Source organism: Felis catus, chromosome C1 (genome assembly GCF_018350175.1).
Source record: "Felis catus isolate Fca126 chromosome C1, F.catus_Fca126_mat1.0, whole genome shotgun sequence".
In the NCBI taxonomy this organism is placed as follows: domain Eukaryota; kingdom Metazoa; phylum Chordata; class Mammalia; order Carnivora; family Felidae; genus Felis; species Felis catus.
Window position 1 is genome coordinate 111,223,936 of NC_058375.1, and position 25,808 is coordinate 111,249,743.

General features: G+C 47.3%; 1 protein-coding gene across 1 annotated transcript in view; it reads right to left on the reverse strand.

Moving 5' to 3' along the window:
* MYO7B (myosin VIIB) overlaps positions 1-25,560 on the reverse strand; it is an 85,484-nt gene extending 59,924 nt beyond the window's left edge. Inside the window, exons 1-5 of the mRNA XM_019837914.3 lie at positions 25,404-25,560; positions 15,551-15,590; positions 4,302-4,415; positions 2,287-2,439; positions 697-881 (exon numbers count right to left, since the gene is read on the reverse strand). Coding sequence (XP_019693473.3) covers positions 697-881; positions 2,287-2,439; positions 4,302-4,415; positions 15,551-15,568 — 470 coding nt within the window. The 5' untranslated portion in view covers positions 15,569-15,590; positions 25,404-25,560. The remainder of the gene's footprint in view (positions 1-696; positions 882-2,286; positions 2,440-4,301; positions 4,416-15,550; positions 15,591-25,403) is intronic.
* Positions 25,561-25,808: the final 248 nt, after the last annotated feature.

The following is a 25,808-nucleotide window of genomic DNA, read 5'->3' on the forward strand; positions in this document are numbered from 1 at the left end:
AGCACAGTGGACCCTCAAATGAATGAATGAATGAATGGCTCTACTGTAGCTCCAAGCAATGTGCCCTGAGCCAAATTCCCCCTCCCCCTTCCTTTCCCTCTCTCCCTGCCTTCCCTCAGGAGGGCCTGTGCAGGAAGCAGGGAGGCCAGGCCAGGCAGAGGGCCTCTGAAGCAGGGTCAGGACCTGGATTGGAGGAGGACATGTCCCTCCTGGGCCCCAGAAACCTGAAAGCTGCCCACTGGAGCTGCTGCTACCCCTGTCCTCACCTGAGGCCTGCCCAGAGATTTTTGTGTGTGTGTGTGAGACATCACCTATTTGACCCCTGTGTTCCCAAGAAGCCATCCTGGGTCCCATTTCTAAAAGTGCCCATCCCCATTTCTCCTTCCTTGTCTGAGGAAATATTCACAAAGGCTGGGGCAGTGCAGGCCCTGCTGATGCAGTGGAAGAGCTGATTCTGAAGGAAGGAAGCCCTGGAGGGACCTGTCAGGGTGGAGGGGCAGTAGGGAGCGGGTGTAGGTGAGATGTGTGCCCTTGAGGAGGCTGTGTGCAGCTGAATGGGAGCCCCTAAATCAAACAGGCCTTGTAGGCAGGCTGATTTGGAGAGGTTTAGGGAGAGGGGATGCTCCCTGCTTTACTAGAAACTAGTGCCTGGCCCATGTGATTCCCCAGGGACATGGGGAGCCTGACCCCCCCCACCTGATAATGCAGCACTGGTCCCTCTTATTCCTCTTCATGTTGAAATAGCAGTTGTTGGCGATGGCAAAGACGTGCGGTGGTAGCTCACCCATGTGGTGGTTGTAATACAGCTGCACCTGCTCCAGGGTGTAGAGGGGCAGCACCTGGAATGGGTTCACGGCCACCAGGATGGAGCCTGTGTATGTCTGGGGAAGGGAACAGGTGGTTAGTGCTCTCTGCTCTGAAGGCCAGGTCTGCCTGGCGCTGACCTTGACCTTGAGTGTGGCCTGCTGAGGGCTACCAGGACTGGCTGAGTCTGGCGGGAAAGAGGGGTCTGATTCTGGGCCAGGGAGACAAGACATTCAGCTGGAAAGATGGGGATGTTCACCGCAAACAAAAGCTGGGGGTGAGTACATTCACAGGAAGATTAGATGAGGTCTTTGTTAAATGTTTAGCATTCTGTCTCGTGTTCAGAAGGCTCAATAAAAGTGGGCTGAATTTATGAAGTGAGTCTTCACCTGCCTCTCACCTGGCCACATGAGGCTGGTCAATAAGCGTAGCCTCCACTGATCCCTCCTAGGACCCCGTTCAGGACCACCTGGTTATCTGGAGCCCCCACTAGTCCTGGGAATGGGACAGGGAGAGCCACCTCATCAAGTCACATGATTATCCACATCCAAATTTTCATTTTAGGAATGGAGAGTTTAATGTCTCTGACTCCAAGGACTATGACAGCCAGATAAAAGAATGCAAGCATAAAGCTCTTTGGAAAGGATAAACTGTAATTCACTTTAGCTTGTTGGCGTTATCAGTCCCAGGATCTCTGAATCACATTCAGCCAGTGTGCACTCAGTGTATTCTATTGCCCCCTTCCACCACAGAGCCTCCTCACTCTCCTGACCAGCCCTCCCCTCTTTTCGGGGTCCCCTGCTCACTCATCCCTGAAGGGCTGCTCAGAGCCAAACCAGCCACCTTGAACTAGGAGAGGCCCAGGCAGGCAGTGACTTCATAGGCCACACCCACTCAGGGCGGGGCTGGAGCCAGTTTTGAATGCTCAGTCTCCTGGGAAAATCGCATTGGAAGGAGAATATGAGGCTTAGGGCTGGGGTGAGCCTCCCATCCACTGCCAGGTTTTGGGAGAAGGACCCACATCAATCTGCACGGCCCTCCTGACCATCACAGGACTCACTTCACAAGAGAGCAGGGGTCTGCTGCCTAGTGACCCTGTCTCTGCCAAATGCCTAGGAAGGAACATAAGACTATGCCCACCCCCCTGGACTCTGGTCCACTTGGCCATCAGAGCAGGCCTTCCACTCAGCCACAGATGAAGGTGGGGCAGCACTAATTGAGCACCTACTGTGTGCTAGAGACTGTGCTGGCATGCTGCCTGTCAGCTTTCTGAGACTGCAAGGTATTATGATGCCAAGGAAAAGCGTTAAGTTCCTTGTGCACCTCACACAGTGGGGGCGGGGGTGGGGATGGGTGGGTGGGGACTGAACCAGGTGTGCCTGGATCCAAACCTCTGGTGCCTGTTTTTTTTTTCTTCCCCAGCCAGGAGGTCAGTGCACATGGACCAAGCCCCCTGAGCAGGGGGTGGAAACGGGGACTCACATAGATCTTGTGCTGCTGATAACGGATCAGGAGATTGTGCACCATGTCTGCCTCGCTCAGGTCCCCCAGGCGGATCATGTCGTCCACACCTTGCATTGAATTGGGGTGCATGGGGCTGAGTGTATCAATGTCCTCTGCTCGGATCCAGTGTTCCTGGAACAAAGGGCACAGACTCCCCTGAGGGGTGGCCTCCACATGGGCCAAACCACTGCACCTCTTCTCCAAGTTCTCAGCGCATCAGCTGACCTGGTGGCCTGAGTCTCTGGCTGAGGTCAAGGAAAACCTGAGGGAGGATCAGGGCAGTTTGCAGTTGGAGAAAGGACGTGTCTAGAGCCAGGGGTCAGTGTGAAGCCAGGCGTCAGTGTGAAGCCAAGCGTCAGTGTGAAGCCAGGCGTCAGTGTGAAGCCAGGCGTCAGTGTGAAGCCAGGGGTCAGTGTGAAGCCAAGTGTCAGTGTGAAGACAGGCGTCAGTGTGAAGCCAGGCGTCAGTGTGAAGCCAGGCGTCAGTGTGAAGCCAGGGGTCAGTGTGAAGCCAGGCGTCAGTGTGAAGCCAGGCGTCAGTGTGAAGCCAGGGGTCAGTGTGAAGCCAAGCGTCAGTGTGAAGCCAGGGGTCAGTGTGAAGCCAGGGGTCAGTGTGAAGCCAGGCATCAGTGTGAAGCCAAGTGTCAGTGTGAAGCCAGGGGTCAGTGTGAAGCCAAGCGTCAGTGTGAAGCCAGGGGTCAGTGTGAAGCCAAGCATCAGTGTGAAGCCAGGGGTCAGTGTGAAGCCAAGCGTCAGTGTGAAGCCAGGGGTCAGTGTGAAGCCAGGCGTCACTGTGAAGCCAGGCGTCAGTGTGAAGCCAGGGGTCAGTGTGAAGCCAGGGGTCAGTGTGAAGCCAGGGGTCAGTGTGAAGCCAAGCGTCAGTGTGAAGCCAGGGGTCAGTGTGAAGCCAAGCGTCAGTGTGAAGCCAGGGGTCAGTGTGAAGCCAGGTGTCACTGTGAAGCCAGGGGTCAGTGTGAAGCCAAGCGTCAGTGTGAAGCCAGGTGTCACTGTGAAGCCAGGCGTCAGTGTGAAGCCAGGCGTCTGTGTGAAGCCAGGCGTCAGTGTGAAGCCAGGGTTCAGTGTGAAGCCAGGGCTAATGGTGAATTTCAGACCAGGGTCAGAGTAGCTTGTAGCCAGAAGTCAGATTTGGCTGTCATTGAGATCAGGGGCAGGATCACCTGGGGGCCTCACAGATGGCTGGAATAAAAGCATGCAAGTAAAAGTGCTTTGTAAACTGTAAAACATCACTTTGCAAATGGAAGATATAATCATTCATGTTTTACTGGCCCCCTAATATGCAGCTTACAGGTCATAGCCTAGAAACTTCTCCCTGGAGGCCAAGTCTCCACATACCCCATGCTGCATCACCTCAGCAAAGAAGTTTGCCTGAGGGGGACTGCCTGAGGGATGAGCTGGACCCCTAGCCCTGCATGCCCTTCCTCATGGCACCACACTTGGCTGACGCTACCCCCCCACCCCCAGATGGCTGAGCTGCAACCCTGCAGGCCACCCCAGCTTCCACGTCTCTCTCACCTGGGCTGTTCTGTTCAGTACCAGCTGAGCCTCGTCTTCTTCCTCCTCACATTCTGGGGCCCTCCTCTCCTCAAAGAACACCTTTCCTTCTCTCCTCCTGGTCTCCAGGCTTACCCTCCTTTACTTGGCAAAGCAGCTTTCTGCCACCCTCTCCTCTCTGTCACAGCCCCTTCCTCACTTCCCTATTTCCTACTTCCCTTAATTGGCCTAGTTTTCCATCTACCTACTCACTCCTTGCTCTTTCATTATAGAAACATTCCCCAAGACAGACACATGATGTCCCCCATGACAGGACCCCACTGTGGTCTGTTCTACTGGGTAGGTTTCCCCCCATCTGGGCTCTGAAACCCCTGGTGTTGGAGAGCAGTGACAGAAGAGGAAAGGGGCTCAGGGTCCTAGAGGGGTGGGGTTGGGGTGGGGCTGAGAGGGCCCAGCCTCCCTGAAGAGCCTGGCCACACTGACCTTGCCCTCATCATCTTCAACCAAGATCTTGCCAGGCTTTGTTTCCTTGATGATGCACCCAATAGCCACGCTGGTCTTGTTGGCAGGGAGGGGGTTCAGCCACACATGGTCACCCTGGACAGAAGAGAGAAGACAGTGGTCAAACACCTGTTCCATGTTCCCTTTCCTGCTCAAGACTTACCTCTCCTGGGGGCCGTCTTTTCCAATGCTCTCTTCATATCCCCTCCTCCTCTTTCCCTCTCCTTCTTATTCCCTTTCTCCTTTCCCACTCTCTCTTGCTCTTGCCAGGATGGCAGTGGGAGGTAGCAATGGAAGATTCTCTGGCCTACCTTAGTTCTAGGAAACAGACAAGCCATATTTGCAGGAAAACAGTCCCACTGTGAGGTGGAAAAAGAGTCTTTGCCCTGTGAATAGCCCTATAGGACCGAAGCCCGTTGGGTGAGGAGAAGCAAAGACTAAAATCTCATAGGTTTCTGCTAGCCTGTGACATGGCATTGACCCGTATGAACTTCCTTCTGACCCAAGAAAGCTCACCCCATTCAAAGAAGAGTAATCCCCAAACCAGCACAGGTCTACATACAAAGATACTGAAATCCAACAGGAGGAAAGGAGCAAGTGACTAATACCAGGAAAAACAAACAAACCAACAAAACTGTCAGAGAACAGTGGAAGTTGTGGCCAAGTATTTCACCATAGTTTCCAAAAATGTACTGAAGAGTAGATCAGAAGCAAGAGCTCAGAAATTAGATGCTGAGACAAGTGAAAGGGATGAGAATTGAGTTGGCAAAGCTCAAAAAAGAAATGGAAGAGATAACATGGACCAGGAATGAAAGCAGAATTGGAAACAACAGAAAAACAATCACTGCTATAAACATAGTAAAGATCACTGAAGATAGGAGGAGAGGGTGAGCTGAATGACAGAGAAATTTTTTAAATGAGGATTAGGAAGAAAAGGATAGATAGGGAAGATGGACAAAAATACGTGGGCACCCAAAGAAGATAACTGGAAATAAAACCCAGGAAGATTATTTAAAGATATAATTCAAGACAACTTTCCAGATATTAAAGAAACCTTGCATCTATAGATTGAAAGCATATCAGGTACCAGGATATAATGACAAAGAAAAATCAGCTCCAGGACATATACTAGTAAAGGTTTTTGAGCTTTGAAAATAAAGATGAGTTCACTTCTAAGGAGAAAGTTCAGGACAAATTCAAATCCTATAGAGAGCTGAACAACTAAAAGATCTCAAGAAAAGAGCAACCTACCTATTAGCATGGCCACTACCAAAAGAACAGAAAACATCAAGTGTTAGAGGCACTGGAACTGTTATACACTGCTGGTGGGATTGTAAACTGGTACAGCCACTGGGGAAAATAATAGGGAGATTCCTCAAAAAAGTAAAAATGTATATACCATATGACCCAGCAATCCCACTTCTGAGTATACATCCAAAGAAATTCAAGAAGGATAGTAAAGACATATGTGCACTCCTATGTTCATTGCAGCATTATTCACAATAGCCATAGGTGAAAGCAATCCAAGTGCCCATTAACATATGAATAAACAAACAAAATGTGATGTATACATACAAAGGAATATCCTTAAAATGGAAGGAAATCCTGTTATGTGGTACAGTATGGATGGACCTCAAGGACATCATGCCAAGTGAGATAAGCTAGTCACAAAAAGACAAATACTCCATAATTCCACTATAAGAAGTATCTAAAAGAGTTGGGGCATGTGGACGGCTTAGATGGTTGAGCGTCAGACTTTGGCTCAGGTCATGATCTCACAGTTCATGGGTTCAAGCCCCACATCGGGCTCTGTGCTGACAGCTCAAAGCCTGGAGCCTGCTCTGGATTCTGTGTCTCCCTTTCTCTTTGCCCCTCCCCTGTTCTCTCTCTCTCTCTCTCTCTCTCTCTCTCTCTCTCTCAAAAGTAAATAAGCCTTAAGAAAAAAAAGAAGTATCTAAAATAATCAAAATCACAGAAACAGAAAATAGAAAGGTGGTTGCCAAGGGCTGGAGGAGGAATGAGGGAAAATAGTGTTTAGTGAACACAGAATTCCAAGTTTGCAAGATTAAAAGTTCTTAGGTCTGGGGCTGCCTGGGTAGCTCAGTCAGTTAAGCAGCTGACTTCAGCTCAGGTCATCATCTTGCGGTTCATGTGTTCGAGCCCCGTGTCTGGCTTTGTGCTAACAGCTCAGAGCCTGGAACCTGCTTCTGATTCTGTGTCTCCCTTTCTCTCTGCCCCTCCCCTGCTTACACTCTGTCTCTCTCTCCCTCTCAAAAATAAATAAACATTTTTTAAAAATTAAAAAAAAAGTTCTCAGATCTGTTGCACAACAATGTGAATATACTTGATGCTGAACTGTGTGCTTAAAAATGGTAAATTTAGCGTTAGGCATTTTTTTTTTTACCACAATGAAAAAAGAAAGAAAAAAGAAATCCAGTAACTTTTTACCAGCCAAATCGTCCTTCCTGTATAAAGGTAACAAACATTTTTGAAGATACAATATTATTCCCATAAGCCTTCTAGAAAAAAAAAAACTGGGGAAGAAAGTTCAGTCAATAGTACAAGGAATAAAAATAGATCCACATCGACACTCATGATCATGAAGTTTCAAAATACTTGGGACGAAGAGAAAATCATGAAAGCTTTCAGAGAGAAAAAAATAGATTTTGTACAAAGGCTCAAAAATGAGAATGGTTGGCACAAAAACAAACACTCAGATCAATGGAACAGAATACAGAACCCAGAAATGGACCCACAAACATATGGCCAACTAATCTTTGACAAAGCAGGAAAGAATATCCAATGGAATAACGGCAGTCTCTTCAGCAAGTGGTGCTGGAAAAACTGGACAGCGACATGCAGAAAAATGAACCTGGACAACTTTCTTACACCATACACAAAAATAAACTCAAAATGGATGAAAGACCTAAATGTAAGACAAGAAACCAACAAAATCCTATAGGAGAAAGCAAGGCACAAACCTCTTTGACCTTGGCTGCAGCAACTTCTTACTGAACACATCTTCAGAGGCAAGGGAAACAAAAGCAAAAATGAACTATTGGGACCTCATCAAAGTAAAAAGCTTCTGCACAGCAAAGGAAACAATCAGAAAAACTAAAAGGCAACTGACAGAATGGGAGAAGATATTTGCAAACGACATATCAGATAAAAGGTTAGTATCCAAAATCTATAAAGAATTTATCCAACTCAACACCCAAAAACCAAATAATGCAGTGACGAAATGGGCAAAAGACATGAATAGACACTTCTCCAAGAAGACATGCAGATGGCCAACTGACACATGAAAAAATGCTCAACATTACTTATCATCAGGGAAATACAAATAAAAACCACAATGAGATACCACCTCACACCCATCAGAATGGCTAACATTAACAAGTCAGGCAACAACAGATGTTGGCAAGGATAGGGAGAAAGAGGATCTCTTTTGCACTGCTGGTGGGAATGCAAGCTGGTGCAGCCATGCTGGACAACAGTATGGAGGTTCCTCAAAAAATTAAAAATAGAACTACCCTACGACCCACCAATTGCACTGCTAGGTATTTATCCAAGGGATACAGGTATGCTGTTTCAAAGGGACACGTGCACCCCAATGTTTATAGCAGCATTATCCACAATAGCCAAAGTATGGAAAGAGCCCAAATGTCCATTAATGGATGAATGGATAAAGAAGATGTGGTATATATGTACAATGGAGTATTACTCTGCAATCAAAAAAGAATGAAATCTTGCCATTTGCAAATATGTGGATGGAACTAGAAGATATTATGCTAAGCAGAATTATTTGGTCAGAGAAAGACAAATATCATATGACTTCACTCATATGAGGACTTTAAGACACAGAACAGATGTACACAAGGGAAGGGAGGCAAAAATAATATAAAAAGAGGGAGGGGGACAAAACATAAGAGACTCTTAAATATGGAGAACAGAGGGTTACTGGAGAGGTTGTGGGAGGGTGGATGAGCTAAATGGGTAAGGGACATTAAGGAATCTACTCCTGAAGTCATATGTTGCACTAATTTGGATGTAAATTTAAAAAATAAAATAAATAAATAAATAAAAATTAATTTAATATTAAAAATTAAATTAACAATTGTGTTGCATTATGCTAAAAAAAATGAGAATGGTGTCAGATTTCTGAACAGTAATGCTGGAAGCCAGAAGACAACATGGAATAAACATCTTCACAATTTTCAGGGAAAATTCTGTCCAGTACGGAATCCCATGCCCAGCTGACACATGTGAATAAATGTATTTTAGATATTCAAGTTGTTACCCCTTCTCAGAAAGCTATTGCAGGATGTGCTAGATCAAAATGAGGGAGTAATCCAAGAGAAAGACCTCAGGTCCAGGAGTAGGGAGTCAGTACAAAGGAGAGACAAAAGGCATATTCAGACTGGCTGTGAAGGAGCTCCAAGATGATGTCAAGATGTGTGCCTCAGAAATACAAGACATAGTCTAGATATCACAAGTCAGCAACTCTGGGAGAGATTTCCCTCTGAGGATGAAACTGGTTGACCTCCTGATGAGTCAGAACATTTTGAGAGAAGACTGACGTGTCTGGGAGAAAGTGGGGGTGTTAAAGGCATGAAAAATACACAGAAACCTTAGCAGGTGGGGAAAAGACAATTACAAAGTCTAGCAAAGGAAAGCACGGTGCTTAGAGTACGCTGGCGCACTTCAGGGTAGCATTTACTTAGATAAAATAAGTAAACTCAATATGCAGATCTGATCAAAGCTAGGTTTAACAATTTGGGGAGGACAGAGATGAGTAGCATACTTGTGAGTGCCCGGAGGGGGTAGGCTCATGGAGCTAGGGCCTTTCTTACATGGCAGGAAGTCAGTCATCGATGATGCCTGAACCCAAAAACTCCAGTAGCACTGTGAGCCTGTTCTTCCCAGACACAGAGGGAAATACCCAAGAATCAATAGCAGGCTTGACAGTGGTCACCTCTGGGGAAGAGGCAGTGGGAAACTGATTCTTTAAACGGTATGTCTGTACAATTTTATAAAAATGGAAGCCAAATTAAAAAAGAACTGCAGGGGCGCCTGAGTGGCTCAGTCGGTTAAGCGTCCGACTTCGGCTCAGGTCATGATCTCACGGTCCATGAGTTCAAGCCCCACGTCAGGCTCTGTGCTAACAGTTCAGAGCCTGGAGCCTGCTTCCGATTCTGTGTCTCCCTCTCTCTCTGACCCTCCCCTGTTCATGCTCTGTCTCTCTCTGTCTCAAAACTAATAAATAAACATTAAAAAAAATTAAAAAAAAAAAAGAACTGCAAGGAACAGTTGCTGCAGGATACAGAAAACCAGTTTGACAACATACTGGGCCCAGTGAACGAGTCAGATCATACCAGACACCTCAGAGATCCCGGAGAAGCTTTCTTACAAAGAGGATGAAATTGTAGCATGCAGCTGAAGCCGCTGGCAGATCATCAAACCAAGATTGAAAGTCAAAGGCAGACGATGGGCATCTCACAGCAAACTTGACCTTAACCAGAGATGAACAAGAGAGGCACCATGTCCAATCCAGACTGCGGAGGCATGAGCCCCACATGGGCTGGAAGAAGAAATCAAAGAACATAACTTTTGTTCCCTCCATTTGGCCAAAGCTCTACTAGGAAATAAATGAGAAGCCACATCACAGAAAATAGAGCTTCTTCATGACCTCCATCAGCAGGAAAAGACTGCAAGAGCTGCCGAATCAGGAAAAGAATGGAGAAAAGAAATAGCATCTCTCAGCCATGAAGAAAGTAAGAGTGTCTATGGAGACTCATGAAATGGAGGAGGAGTTGAAGAAAGCAGGGAGATGTGAGGAGTCCTGGGAGTCCTCCTTGCTCTGCGTGATAGGAAACACAGGACAGCTGGGTGCAGGAAGAGCTCTTGCTGGAGAGAATGTGGGAGTGCCCCAGCATGAGACAGAAACTACTGCAAAGGCCAGAAGCCATGAACAACCCACTCCCTGGAGACCTGGTCCTTCATACTAATGTCTCCCAAGAAAGGTGGCCTCTTTTGGCCTCCTCACTGAAACGGCACTGTGCCCTGATACCTTGTGCCCACCTGCCACGTCTTTCTCTTCCCAAAGTAGAAGAGGTGGACCTAGAGATGGTCTATGCCTGCATATAGTCAGATAGATGAAGACTCAGATGAGTCATCAAGGGAGCTCCAGCAGCAGGCCCGGTCTAAGCTCCAGTGCAGGCCCATCAGTAGACCCACAGAAGCCTGTCCCCTCTGCAGGGACAGATGGCATGGTTACTGCTGGTGCCAAAGACCTTGTTTTTCTCAGGAATGTCTCACAGTGCCTGGGCATTGTATCCCCTCCCTATCTGATGAAGTATGGTTGAAGATAAGGTATGATTGATTTGTCAACAAACATTTATGACTTTGTGCACTGGAGACTGGGCCGATCTAAGAGAGGTGCTTTAAATTTCAAAATAATTCCAACCAGTCTTCTGCATTGAATAGTTCCCAGCCCCTCTGCACACAGATATGTAAACATTCATAGTCCTCATTTGGAAGGAAGATGGGGTTTCATTAATGTGACTGAAAACCGTGCTCTGCCCAGGGCCTTGGGGTGGCTCAGAATGTGTGCCAGCACCAGGATCTCGGTTTCCTCACTTGCCCATAGGGTGGGGGGTGAAGAAGCTGGTGATGACCGCAAAGAGAAAGATCTATTTACATGTTCATCCTTAAGTCAGCTACCTTGTGTGTGCATCCTTGTGATGGGATCCCCAAAGCCAAAATCAGGGACAATCTAATGGTTGAACAATACATGAGCAATGCAAGGCCTAATCACCTTCTTTAAAAGACTTCAACTTTTGTTTGAGGACTCACCCCTCCCCAATTCATGGGGTTCTTGGTGAGCACCATCCCGTCCAGCTCAGGGGTGGGGCAAGTGATACAGCCCAGTGCACTCATCCTATCCCCTCAGCTGCCAGAAAGGGAGGCTGTATACAAGCACAATTTGTAAATCCTTAGTGTGTGGTCAAGGCCAGCACTGTCCAATAGAAATACAGCTCAAACCGCATGTGTAATTGAAAATGTTCTAAAAAAAAAAAAAAAAAGAAAATTTTCTAGCGGCCACCTTTAAAATGTAAAGAAAAACAGGTGAAATTAATGTTATGAATGCTGTTATTTTTTTATTTTCAGTTTTTATTTGAATTCAAGTTAGTTAACATATATGGTAAAATTGGTTCCAGGTATAGAATGTAGTGATTCATCACTTACATACAACACCTGGCGCTCATCACAAGTGCCCAGCACCTATCTGGCCCATCCTGCCACCCACTTCCCTCCATCAACCCTCAATTTGTTCTCTATGGTTGAGTCTCTTAAGGTTTGCTTTCCTCTCTCTCTCTCTTTTTTTCCCTTCCCCTATGTTCATCTGTTTTAAATTCCACGTGAGTGAAATCATACGGTATTTGTTTTTCTCTGACTTACTTCGCTTAGTATGATGCACTCTAGCTCCATCCACATCATTGCAAATGGAAAGATTTCATTCTTTTTGATGGCTGATTAATATTCCATTGTATATATACACCACTTTTTATTTATCCTTCGGTGGGTAGACATTTGGGCTGTTTCCATAGTTTGGCTATTTTTGATAATGCTGCTATAAACACCAGGGTGCATGTATCCCTTCAAATCTATATTTTTGTATCCTTTGGGTAAATACCTAGTAGTGCAATTGCTGGGTCATAGAGTAGTTCTATTTTTGACTTTTTAAGGAAACTCTGTACTGTTTTCCAGAGTGGCTGCACCAGAATGTTGTTATTTAACCCAATATATTCAAAATATTATCATTTAAACAGGTAAGAAATGTAAAAATTTTTAATGAGATATTTTACATTCTTTGTACTGAGTCCTTGGATCTAGCATGTGCTTTAGACTTACAGCACATCCCGATTCAACGCAGACATATTTGTAGCACCTGGGGTTCATGACCACCACAGTGGACAGAGCAGATTCAGCCCTGGCACTTACCACCTGCTCCCAGTACTTTCCCAGATGCACCATGACCTGGATCCCTTTGGGCCTTTGCATGTGCTGTTTCCTTAGTCTAGACCACTGTCACCCACTGTACACATTCAGAACATCTAGTGGTCCTAATGTTGTTATCAAAGTTTGGGATTATGTGTGACTTCCAATGACCCTATGTAATCCTGTGACAATGGTATCGTTATTCCTATTTAACCACGAAGATGTAAGTGGTAGTGTTGGGATTTGAACCATGCCGGTCTGTCTCTAAGAGGTGGCCAGAGAAATCAGGAGGAGGAGGTTGAAAGAGGTTGGAGGAAGACTGGAGGAGTGGGTATCAGCTGACTAGGGTAACAGGTGGCTAGTTCGCGTGTGGTCTTTGCACCTCACAAGCTGTAGCTGTGTCTCCCCACTCCTGGGCAGGACCACTGGGTCAGAAAGGGCACTGCCCCTGATGTCCTGAGAAGTCTCAGACAGCCCCATGTTCATCTGACTAGTGGTAAAACTAAGGTCTAGAGAATGGAAAGCCTGGCCAAGGTCATACAGCAAGCAACTGGCAGAGCAGCGAGTTAGCCATATTCTTTGAGGAAGGACCCCTCAGCTGCTGCTGGAGAAACCCCCACCTCACTCCCAGCCTGGGGTATACTTCTGAAGTGCAAAAATCAAATTTCTCTCAACTCGAGTCCTATTTTAATTATATCAAAAGAGTTTACAGGGTGCCTGGGTGGCTCAGTCGGTTAAGCATCTGACTTTGGCTCAGGTCATGATCTCATGGTTCACGAGTTCAAGGCCGTCATCAGGCTCTCTGCTGTCAGCACAGAGCCTGCTTCGGATCCCCCTGCCTCTCAAAAATAAATAAACATTAAAAAATGTGTTTAAAGATTTTTATTAGCCTGGGAGGGCAGGGTCCACTGCTAATTGTTTTCAAAAAGATACTTTTTTCCATAATGTAGTTATTCAACATGTTTGAGTTTTCTCAACAATATAGGTTAAAGTAAACATTAAAGCCTGTTGTAGACTAAATTCATATGTCAAAGCTCTATCCCCCAGTGTAACTGTATTTGGAGATACAGGCTTTAAAATGGTAATCAAGGTTGGGGCACCTGGGTGGCTCAGTCAGTTAAGCATCCGACTTCAGCTTGGGTCATGATCTCACAGCTTGTGAGTTTGAGCCTCGTGTTGGGCCCTCTGCTGTTAGTGCAGAGCTGCCCTTCCCCTGCTCATGCACGTGTTCTCTCTCTCTCTTTCTCAAAAATAAATAAACATCTTTTTTTTAAGTAATTAAGGGGGTCTCCTAGGTGGCTCAGTCGGTTGAGCGTTCAACTTCAGCTCAGGTCATGATCTTGCAGTTGACGAGTTCAAGCCCCACATCAGGCTCTGTTCTGACAGCTCAGAGCCTGAAGCCTGCTTTGGATTCTGTGTCTCCCTCTCTCTCTGCCCCTCCCTCACTCATGCTCTGTCTCTATCTCAAAAATAAAATAAACATTAAAAAATTAAAATAAAAAAAAAGTAATTAAGGTTAAATGAGGTCAAAGAGGTAGAGCCCTAACCTGGTGGGATTGGTGTCCTTATAAGAGGAAGAGACACCAGAGAACACTCTCTCTCTGTGTGACAAGAAGGAAAGCCATGTGAGAAGGTGGCTATCTGCAAGCCAGAAAGAGAGGTGTCACCAGACACAAACCCTGCTGACACCTTGATATTGGACTTCTAGTCTCCAAAACTGTGAGAGAATAAATTTCTGTTGTTCAAGCTGCTCAGTCTGTGGTATGTGTTATGGCATTTTGCTGTGGCACAGTTTTGCAGAGCGGCCTGATGGTTAGCCCCTTTGGAGTCAGACAGACTGGGTTCTCATTCCTTCTCTACCTTCCATGAGTGAGATGGCCTTGGGCAAGTCACTTAACCTCACTGACATCAGTTTCCTCACCTATTGAATGGGGCAGCTTCCCAGGGCTGTTGTGAAGATGGAATATAATGTGGGTCAGGAGCCTGAGTGGTGCCGGGCATGGAGTAGAACCACTGGATGGTATGTCAGGAATAAGCACAGTGTGGTTCTTCCCTTTATTCAGGAGTCACTAGAACCCATTAAAGGGACCATTGGTGAATCAGGCCATCACTGTCTTCCCAAGGAACTTGCAATCTTAGAAGACAGAGCAGGTGTACCATTGCAGTTGAGCATAATATGCCCCCAAAAGGTAGCTTTTTAAACTCTGCTTGAAGTTAGTCATGTTCCCAGTGGGCCCCCTGGGACTAATGCATCCCATGGGTATATTCCTTTGTGAAATAAACCTGGCTTTGCCTTACAACTCATGCTCCTCATGCTCCAAAATGGTGCCAAGTTCTAAAGTGATTTAGATACCAAAAGCCCCTGCAGCCTGAATTTTGAAACCACGTGTGTTCTCTTTCCAGCCTAGAACAGCCTGTCTCTATTCTGGAAAAGACAACCCTAGCCACCCTTCTGTGACTCAGATAGTTGGAGGGCTTGGTTGCAGGAGCCCTTGGTTGCGGGGTGATGCTGTCCCCTCTCAGCAGTGTGGATCCAGCAGCCAGGAGGAGACAATGGCCACTGTGTGGCTTTGCATGCAGAAAAAGAATATCTGGGGCATTTTCTTATCAAAAAGGACTTCTCTCTATCCAGCCTTCCTGGGTTTGGGTTGGAATTCAGGGGTGGGGTGGAGTGGAGGGCAGGGAAGAATGCCCAAGCTCGTTTGGGACTCTCCTCTGGGCTCCTCCATCTTCCAACCTTCTCTCATCATGCTTGCACCACCCCAGCTGCCTGGAGGCCTGTGCCCCCCACCCCCCACTCCAGGGCAGGGCAGTGTCTCAGCATTTGCTTCCTTTCCACATGGAGCCATCTCTTGGCCACTGGGACACAGCAGGCATTTAAATGTTTATTAAGCTGAGGGAAGATGGCGAAGAGCCCAAAGTTGAGATTGGACCCAGTATTTGATTCCCATCCACTCTGAGTGAGCTCCTTGCAACTGTTGCAATGAGACAACAAAAGAGAAATCCCCTTGTCAAGGCATTTAAGCCTTAAATAGAAGTAAGGGATTACTGCACCAAGTGTGGCCACCTGCTCAGGCCCAGAGGTTGGCCAGACTCGTTTTCTTTAGGTAATATAATCTGTCTTGTTCTTCCTACTCCCTTGTCTCTGACGTTTTCCTTAGGGGCTCTCCTTGCCTCTCGCTGATTGTAATTCCCAGATAATCCCTGGATGCAATAGATGCAATTCTTACCAGCCTGAAGGCGGACATCTTGGGTGGCAACTCCCCCGACCTGTGAGCAGAGAAAAAGCAGATCATCAGTCCTCATGGCCCTGCCTTGGAGCCCCTGGAGGGCAGGGGCCACGTGTGCATCTCAGCACATCCTCGAATGCCCTGCATGGGGCCCGGCTCAAGAAATGATTCTCGAATAAATGGACGAATAAGTCACCATCCCACCCAAGTGTGAGAAGATGCTGTCTCAGTTTCTTCTATCCTATCTCATCTTTATTGAACATCTGTTTTGCACTCAGTACTGGGTTCGACATGGGGAGTCTGGGTGGTTCCGAACGTACTTAAGACACAGTCCCCGTCATCCAGAAGCACAAATTTTATCTGCATGGGACACCTGTGAAAGCCATTCACCACCACACACTATAGGGAGTGCTGAGGTAAGCAAGGCAGCATAGCTAAAGACACATGACATACTTTATATAAATCTCATAGCACCCCAAAACACAGGTGTTCCCCCATTTGTTAAATGGGATCCCACAAAGGGCAGGTGACCCAGTAAGTTAGCAGCACAGCTGGGAATCCAACCCTGGTCTACCTCCTTTCAAACCTGCCCCCAGCTCCTGGCTGCCTTCCAGGGGTATAGGCATGCACATGTGTTCCTTCCAAACTCATATCAGATGAAGTACACAGACACCAAAGGGTAAATCAACCTCTGGAACTGCATGAAATTTGCTGTACCCTGTGGGAGGAGAGGTGAGATACAAGGCTGAAATCCAGGCAGGTCAGGACCTGAATGCCATAAGAATATGGCCCCCAATCTCCTCCTAGGGCCTTTCCCTTCACTTTGACCTCTTCCTGTCTGAGGGAGATGCTGATTATTTTGGTCTGCTTAAAGTGCCTTCCTCTGTTCTTTTCAGGGAAATTCTCCTTCCTTTGTCCAAACTGTGTTCCGGATAAGGACTGTCAATGACATAAATCATGGTACCCAGAACCAGACTATGACTCAAGCAAGGGCCAACCACAGGCTTTCCCTGAGATGTTCTAATTGGAACTGGGGGTTGGTTTTCTTTCCAGCCAAGAAGATTTGAAGTGTGATTCCAAAATTGCCAGAGGTTACTGTCTTAATGTCCCGAAAACAACTGGCTTGGGAGAGTAAAGTTGGGAGTTGGAAGGAGACAAAGGACAGAAATTCTGTCTCTGACTTTTTGTACTTTGATTATTTGAGCTAAGTCATTGAAACCAAAGAATTCTCCCTGATCTGGTGACCCCCATTCTATTCTCTTTCAGCTTGCACATCCCCCTTGTGCATTCCCACCCTCTTCCAGGGTCACTGCCAGGATTAAAGCACTTCCAAATCCAAAATCAATGTCTCCAATCCCCACCTTTCTCCTGAACTCCAGGTCTACCAAAGCCCCATTTTCTGGATATGTCCAGCAGATAGGTTATGGACACATTAAACTCAGCATGACCACAGCAACTCATCTCCTCTGTTTCCACATCTGCTCTTTTCCATGCATTCTTTATCCCAGTGAATGCTATTAGCAATTGTGAATAAAACGTTTGAATCATGGGGTGCCTGGGTGGCTCAGTCAGTTGAGTGTTCGACTTTGGCTCAGGTCATGATCTCATGGTTTGTGGGTTTGAGCCCCACGTTGGGCTCTATGCTGACAGCTCAGAGCCTGGAGCCTGTTTTAGATTGTGTCTCCTTCCCTCTCTGCCCTGACCCAGCTCGTGCTCTGTCTCTCTCTCTCTAAAATAAATAAACATAAAAAAATTTTTTTAAACGTTTGAGTCATCCTATTATCCCCATCTTTAAATGATCGCTTTCATTTGAAGATTTCATCTATTAAAACTTGAGGTTCCCAGCTATATGTTGTCTACAAGAAACCCACTTTAAAAATAAAGACAGATTAAAAATAAAGAGATAAAGAAAGATATACCATGCTAACACTAATCAAAAGAAAGCTGGAGTAGCTTTGGTTATTTCAGACAGAGCAGACTCCAGGGCAAGGAGAATTATGAGGAATAAATAGGGCATTACATAATTATAAACAACAGAGGTGCCTGGGTAGCTCAGTCAGTTAAGTATTTGACTTTGGCTCAGGTCATGATCTCACAGTTCATGAACACAATCCCCATTTTGGGTGAGCGTGAGCCCCACTTTGGAAGAGCCACTTCTCTCTCTTCCTCTTTCTCAGCCCCTAGCTCATTTGTGCACTTTCTCTCTCTCTCTCAAAAATAGAAGAATAAACAAACAAACAAAGAAACAACAATAAATTGGCCCAGGAGGGCCAATTCTCAAAGAAGACATGACATTACTTAACATGTATGTACCTAAAAGCAGGGCATCAAAATACATGAGGCAAAAATAGGTAGAACTACAAGGAGAAAAAGATGAGTCCACTATTATAGTTGGAGTCTTTAATACTCCTCTATCAACAACTGACACATCTGGCAGGCAGAAAATCAGTAAGGACATCATCAAATTCAATAGCATCATCAATCAATTGAATGTAACTGACATTGGTAGAATACTTCAGCCAACAACAGCAGAATATACATGTTTTTCAAGTTCATGTGGAACATTCACCAAGATAGACCATATTCTGAGCCATTAACATACCTGAACAAATTTAAAAGAATAGAAATCATACAATGTCTGCTCTCAGACCATGATGGAATTAAATTAAATCAAAATAGAAAAATCCCAAAATACTTGGAGATTAAGAAACACACTTATAGGGGCGCCTGGGTGGCGCAGTCGGTTAAGCGTCCGACTTCAGCCAGGTCACGATCTCGCGGTCCGGGAGTTCGAGCCCCGCGTCAGGCTCTGGGCTGATGGCTCGGAGCCTGGAGCCTGTTTCCGATTCTGTGTCTCCCTCTCTCTCTGCCCCTCCCCCGTTCATGCTCTGTCTCTCTCTGTCCCAAAAATAAATAAATGTTGAAAAAAAAATAATAAAAAAAAAGAAAAAAGAAACACACTTATAATTAACACATGAATCAAAGAAGTCTTAAGAAATATTTTAAATGTTTTCAACTAAATGAAAATGAAAATACAACTTATCAAAATTTGTGGGATGTAGTGAAAGCTATGCTTAGAGGGAAATATATAACATTGAAAGACTATATTTTTTTTCAACTTTTTTTTTTAATTTATTTTTGGGACAGAGAGAGACAGAGCATGAACGGGGGAGGGGCAGAGAGAGAGGGAGACACAGAATCGGAAACAGGCTCCAGGCTCCGAGCCATCAGCCCAGAGCCCGACGCGGGGCTCGAACTCAAGGACCGCGAGATCGTGACCTGGCTGAAGTTGGATGCTTAACCGACTGCACCACCCAGGCGCCCCAAAAATTTTTTTTAAAAAATAAGAAAGTTCTAAGGGGTGCCTGACTGGCTCAGTCAGCGGAGCATGTGATTCTTGATCTCGGGGTTGTGAGTTCAAGCCCCATATTGGGGGTAGAGATTACTTAAAAACAAAACCTTTAAAAAAAATTAAAAAGAAGAAAGATCTAAAACTAATAATCTGAGTTTCCACCCTAGGAAACTAGATAAAAAAGAGCAATATAATCCTAAAGCAAGAAGAAAAAAAAAGAAACAATAAAAATTAGAGCAGAAATCCCAAATTTGAGAATAGGAAATCAATAGGGAAAATCAATGAAACCAAAATCTTGTTCTTTGAAAACACCAATAAAACTGATAAACCTCTAGCCAAGCTAACCAAGAAAAAAAGAGAGAAGACACAAATTTATAATATCAGAAATGAAAGAGAGACATCTGGAGGATAGTTGACCTGATCCCATTGACATTAAAAGGATAAAAAAAGGAATATTATAAACAACTAGATATCTACAAATTTGGTAAATTTAGATAAAATAGACCAATTCCCTGAAAGACAGAACTGTCAAAAACTCACACAAGAAGAAATAGACAATCTGAATAGGCCTATATCTATGAAAGAAATTGAATCAATAATGAACAACCTGTCAAAAAAGAAGCATCAGGCCTAGATGGTTTCACCAATGAATTCCACTAAACATCTAAGGAAGAAATGGTACCAATTCTCTACAACATCTCCCAGGAAACAGAAGCACAGAAAACACTTCCTAACACTTTCTAATTCTGAGCCAGCATTACCCTAATACCAAAGCCAGATAAAAGACACTGAAAGAAAGGAAAAACTACAGTCTGTGTCGCCTCCTGCCCATCTCTTAGTCCCCTGTCATCCTTCACTTGAGAGACAGGAAGCCTCCCAGGTAGACTTGCTTCCTGGCCTCTCCAAAAATTATTCTCCATTCTACCAACCAAGTGATCTTTAAAAGATACAAAAAAACTGACCATATCATACCTTTCCATAGCCAGGAGCATGTGTGTCATATCCTTATGGCATTCAGGTCCTTCGGGATCATGACCTGTCTAGATTTCAGCCTTGTATCTCACCTCTCCTCCCACAGGCCACACCAAATTTCATGCAGTTCCAGGAGCCCCCCCCCCCCCCCCGCATTCTCTCTCACTTTGGTGTCTGTGTACTTCATCTGATAGGAGTTTAGAAGGAACACATGTGCATGCCTGTATGTACCCACACACAGGTACACACACCCTCATATGCTGCAGCTATAATTTTCTGCCTCAGCTCTTATTGTTGTTTTTATGTGTCACTGTGTGTGTCTCTCCCACACTTGCAAGAATCTTAAGAACAGAACTATTCCCTACTCATTCCAGTAGGGGCTCACAATATGCTTGCTGAATGTATGGATGGATAAATGAGTGGGTGGGTGGGTAGATGGATGGATGGCCACCAGGAAGATGGGAGCAGCCATGCCCCCCCCCCCATCCCAGGAAAGTAAGTATGGTGTTGCCCCTGAGGGAAAGCCCTCAGAGTATTTGCAAGTTCCTACTTCTTTTTAGTGAGATGCTTTCTTAGCTCAGGCCCCTTGGCCAGCCCTGAAGTAGGTCAGTGTGCTGCTGAGCCCACCAGGGTCAGTGTCCTGCACTGGCCCCAGGGTGTACTGAACCTAAGGCACCAGAATGGGGGTGACCATCACCTGAGAGGAGAAGGGTGAGCTGCTGGTTACCAAAGCCCTCCTCAGAGCTGTAGGATGTCTAAAGCCACACCACTATCATGGGCTTCTGAGTATCACTGAAGTGGAGTATGGGAGAAGAGGTAAAGAAATGCTGAAAGGTGAGAGGGGAGGTGGAGTTGGGGAGAGAGTCAAAATGTTCCTGGGACTAGGAGGGGCTGTGTGCCATGTGGTATATGGGGCACCGAACAGGAGACTGTGGTCTGAGAAGCAAAACACACACAGACTCTCTGGTCTATGGGAAGCTAGTCCAGAGTGGGGATGCTACCCTGGAGGGCTGGCAATGAAGGGATGCAGAAAGGGTGTCTGGATCTGGGTGAGGGATTGAGAGGCTTGGAAGTTACCCTGTGCAACCAGCCAACTCCTCCAGAGCCAAGGGTGTCTGATGTGGAATCTGTCACTCCAAACGGGAACAAAAATGGGCTGGCGTAGGTGAAAGAGGCCACCACTCAGTGGAAGGCAGCACAGTCCAGCAGGTGACAGGGACTCTGACTAGACCATCCCACTGCAGACACTCAAGATAATCAAATGTTGGTAGTTTCAGATGGTTTGATCTAGTATGTGTGTTGATATTTGAGTATGAAATAAAAGTGAGCTATCTTTTATAGTATCATGCTATTTTTGTTTAAACATATGGAAGATGCATATATGTAAATATGGAGATACATCCTTTTTAGAGTTAATTATATTGAACTGTTACCAGTGGTTTCTTCTGGAACTGAGGATTGGCGTGGGGGATAGAGGGAGGAAGGTGGGGGAAGAATTTTCCTTCACATTTTGCTCCTTTCTGTTATGTTTGGCGTTTCTATATACATATATTTTTATTATTTATTTTGCTTTTATTCTTTGCGTTGCTGTCTATGGCATTGTCTGGCTGCCTGAAATCCTACTCCCTTCTCCATCAGTCACCAAGCTCGGTGACGGGGAGGGCCGGGAGGGGCTGATAGCAGCACCATCGAGGCGGGAGCTCAAAGTAGTGCTGCTTTGGCAGTGCACACTGGGACAGGGCCTGTCAACCCCGACTCTGAGCCTCTCCGTGTGCCCTGATGCAGCCAGGATGGCTCAGCCCCTCTCCAAAGCCCAGGGCCCAGAGGGACACACCCTCCATTGAAAGGGAGTCCCACCACGCAGGATTGTCTGGCGTGTGGGGTGATATCAGTGGGGTGGCATTCCTGTGAATACCATATGACTGGCAGTTCAGGAGGTATATGTCCCCAAGAGGTACCCCCGGCCCAGAGACATGATGCTCCTGGGTCCTCACCAGGGATCCCTTCTCTTTTGCCCAGATAAGGCCAGAGTTGAGGGTGTGAAGCTATAGGCCTCCGTCCCATCCTGCCCTAGTGGGCACAGGGCCTGGCCACCCCTACGGCCAAAAACTTTGCTGTGTGTGCTCACGTCCAGCTGAGAGAACTTGCTTTCTCAGAACCTGGCTCCTAGACCCTCCCGGGGCCTTACACTAGGTTTATCGCTCCTCCCTGCACACCTGACACACAAGCCTCTAGGGCTCTCTGCAGGTACAGGTCAAGTGTCTGCCTCTACGGCCTCATCTCTGGCCCACTCCTTCAGACCTGGCTTAAGTGTTTCCTTGCAGCCTCCCTGACTCTGTCCTCGGCCATTCTAGCTAATGTCTACCTTCTCTGGCTCCAGAAGACCCTGGCCTGCGTTGAAACTCATGGTTTTCACTCGCCCAGAGAAGACCTTCTCAGAGCTTTGCTGTGGCAGAGTGCCAGCCTGCCCAGAGAGACCTCGGAAGAGAGGGCCCTTGAGAAGCCCTCCTGAATTTACTATTTTTGCCAATGGTATTCCCTTGCTTGGTATCCACTTCATGACATCCCATCAGGAAAGCCGGGCTTCTTTTCAGAGACTAGCTTGTTCTTAACAAGGGCATGTTTAAACTCGGCACTGCTTACATTTTCGTTTTTGCATTGCCCACCAGGACTCTCACAATGAACGTGGTAGCTATGTCTAGCAAATATACTGGAACTTCATTTACTAGCCTTCCTCTAAGAGAGTTGAATTGTGCTTTCCTACCTTAATTATCCTTCCTCTTGTTTTCTCCTTTATTTTATTTTTGATTTTTGTTGCATTCTAGGTATCTCTGTAAGCTGCCTCAAGTGACTCTCTTTTGTTTACTTTTTGAATAAGGCAGGTGATCACTGAGAGATTTACAGACTAACATACACTGTTCCACTGTGCTGTGGTTCCTTTGCCTGCCCTCTGCACTCTGTCCCTCCCCACAGAACAGAGTAGGGGCTCAGAGTGTACTCAGGCATGCTGCTAAGAGTTTTCCAACAGTAGTTCATTAATTTGACCTACACAACAATGCTACATGGTAACTGACCTGGTTCCATTTGACAGATGAAGACACTGGGGCTTCAGGTCCCACACTTAGTAGGTGGCTGAGTCAGGATTTGAACCCCTGCTCGTCTGGCTGTGAAGTCCTTGTTTATTTTACTTCACCTCTCCCCTTGGTCTGATACGCTGCACTCTCTAGGACTGCACTGTCCAATATGGTAGCCACTAGCCACATGTGACTGTGTACATTTAAATTCATTGTAGTTGAAATTAGAAATTCAATTCCTCAGTCATGCCAACCACACTACAGGTGCTCAGTAGCCACATGTGGCTTGTGGCTACTGTGTTGGACAGCGCAGTTCTGTCATCATGGAAGGAGCATTTACGGCTTCCCTCCTCCCACACTCAGCTCCTGGCAGGAACTGGCTGTGCCCAGACCAGATCTTTGTGATGCCACTTCTTTGGCCTGGAACATCCCAGTTCTCCAGCATTGACATCAAGCCATCCTCTCCTACACAGCCCATCTGTGTCCCTTCGCCTCCTTCTCTGTCACTCTTTCTCCTTCCCACCCTGGACTCAGCCCCAGCCATCTCCTCCTCTGACTTCTTGATGCCTGTGTGGTCTATGCCTGGTGGGGTCACTTTTCCTTCACACAGTCTCACCTCACCAGCCCAGCAGTGAAGGAACACAGTGCACGCTGTTTGATTGAGGAGGTAGGCAAGGGAGTCCCAAGTGGCATTGGATAGAAAACTAGACTTCGTTCCTAGCTTTGCTTGCTACTAGCTACTGCATTCCTTCAATGTATCTTCCCCAGTGCCTGTCCTCTGCCACGCCCTGGGTGGGGGCAGGGGACAGATCCCCCAGGAGATCCAGGCTGTGCACCTCCGGGTACTCATATTCAGTGGTCCAAGGCAAAGAATGTTACCCTCCTTCATCTCAACGCCCTCTTTTGCAAAAAACTTGCAATTCCTGCTCTTCCTCACTGCAGCATGTCATGTGGACTGAGTGACACCATGGAAGCAAGAGATGTGGTGCAAGATGTGAAAAGCATGCTGTGACATAGATGCAACTGGGTAACTGGGAGTGTTCATCGTGCCACACAGTGCCGTCACTTCCCCACAGAGCTGTGCCTCGCCCCATGCCTGAGTGAGAATACCCCAGGACCCAAGCCAGACATGGACACGGGTCCTCTGGGAAGAGGCACCTGAGGGCCAGTCAGCAGGGTGCCCGGCAGGTCCTGGGCGGTGGGGAAGGCTTCCTGCAGGAAGTGCTATTGAGCTGAGTCGTTCAAAACAATTTCCTGGGGCCACGTGCTGCAGGCCCAGAGAGCCAGCCCCGTGCAGAGTTTTGGTTTTCTTTGAACTAAAATCTGCAATGGAGTTTTGGGGTTTTATGGGTTAGAACAAAATTCAAGTCCAGAGTTACAGAGTGTGGACTCAGGGGGAGGCCTGGCTATGGGGAACAAACATACCCAACTTAGAAGATTTAGGATGGGGCCCCACTCCTCTGGCTGCCAGACCCTCCTACTCTGCATCTCAGATTTTCTCACCTGTGAAATAGGGATGGATGCCCAGCACGCTGGCAGCTCAAGTGAGAAAAAACCCTCCCCCAGCCCCCTGGGGCCCCAACAACCCAACACTCCCACCCAGGAGGCTTTGGGGCCAGGCTGGCAGGGTCCTGCCTCTCCCCAGGGGCCCAAGCCTTTCAGAGGTGATTGACACAACTGCCTGCAATTGTCCAAGATGATACACAGGTGAGTCACAGGAGCCTGGGCCCTGGAGTCCAGTCTCGACTCTGCGCCCCATTCCATGGTCCTCAGTCTCCTTGTCCATAAAATGGAGGCAATAACACCAGTGTGCTGTGAAGGCGCAGTGCGATGGCACATGTGGCACAGCTGACGTCTGTCAGGTGCCAGATGATCGGTGCCCAGGCAGTCCCTTACGCCCTATGGTTCCTCCTCGGTGAGTCCTCCTGCTATGAGAAGGCTGCCGGCTAGGGTAGCCGGCTGGCTGCCTCCCGCCCCCGCCATCCCCCCTGCCAGTGAGTCCACCTTCTTACAGAAGAGGGCCAGTCGGCTTCCCTCCTCCTCCTCCTTCTCCTGCTCCTCCTCCTCCTCCTCGGCCCCCAGGCCGGCCCTGCATCCTGATGGAACAAATCTCTGGGCTGGTGTTCCTGGTTTCTAGGCTCCTGAAAGGAATCTCTGGCTCTCTACTTCTCAGGCCTTTCCCACCTTGTTTCCAAGTGCACCCTGCCGGGCTTCGCCAAGTCGTGCCTCCCAGCCCACCTCCTACCTGCCCCCGCGACCCTCCTCCCGAGTGGTGACTCCCTCCTCCCATCCTCCCAGCTGGCAGAACACAGCCCCCCCCAGTCCCCCACCCCCCCCGCAACCCTCCTCCCGAGGGGTGACTCCCTCCTCCCATCTTCCCAGCTGGCAGAACATAGCCCTCCCAGCCCCCCCACCAGTGCAGCCGGCTGGCAGAGAAGCCCCCGTATTCCCCTACCTTCTCAGGACAGGGGTCTCGCTGACTCCCTTCCCCTCCACCCTGGGCACTCCGAAAGAGCAGGGAAACGAGGCAGTGCCAGGGCTCTGGGCGTGTCAGAAAGTAAGGGAGAGGAGGAAGACGCAGAAGGGACCCAAGAGGAAATGGCCCAGCAGTCTGGCCCCACGTAATTTATTACAGGACTTTGTCCTGGGCCCCATCCCCTCCCACATGGCAGCCCCAGCCAGCAGAGCCTCACAGCAGCCTGATCTTTAACCCTGGCCTCTTCAGCGAAGACTCCCCGCAGGTCATCAGAGCCCATACTCCATGCACCTGTTGCTGGCCACCAGCCAACCCCATGGTGACAATCAGCTGATCAATCAAGGGAGTTCAGCATATTCCTGAGCATCACAGGGACTCCAAAGA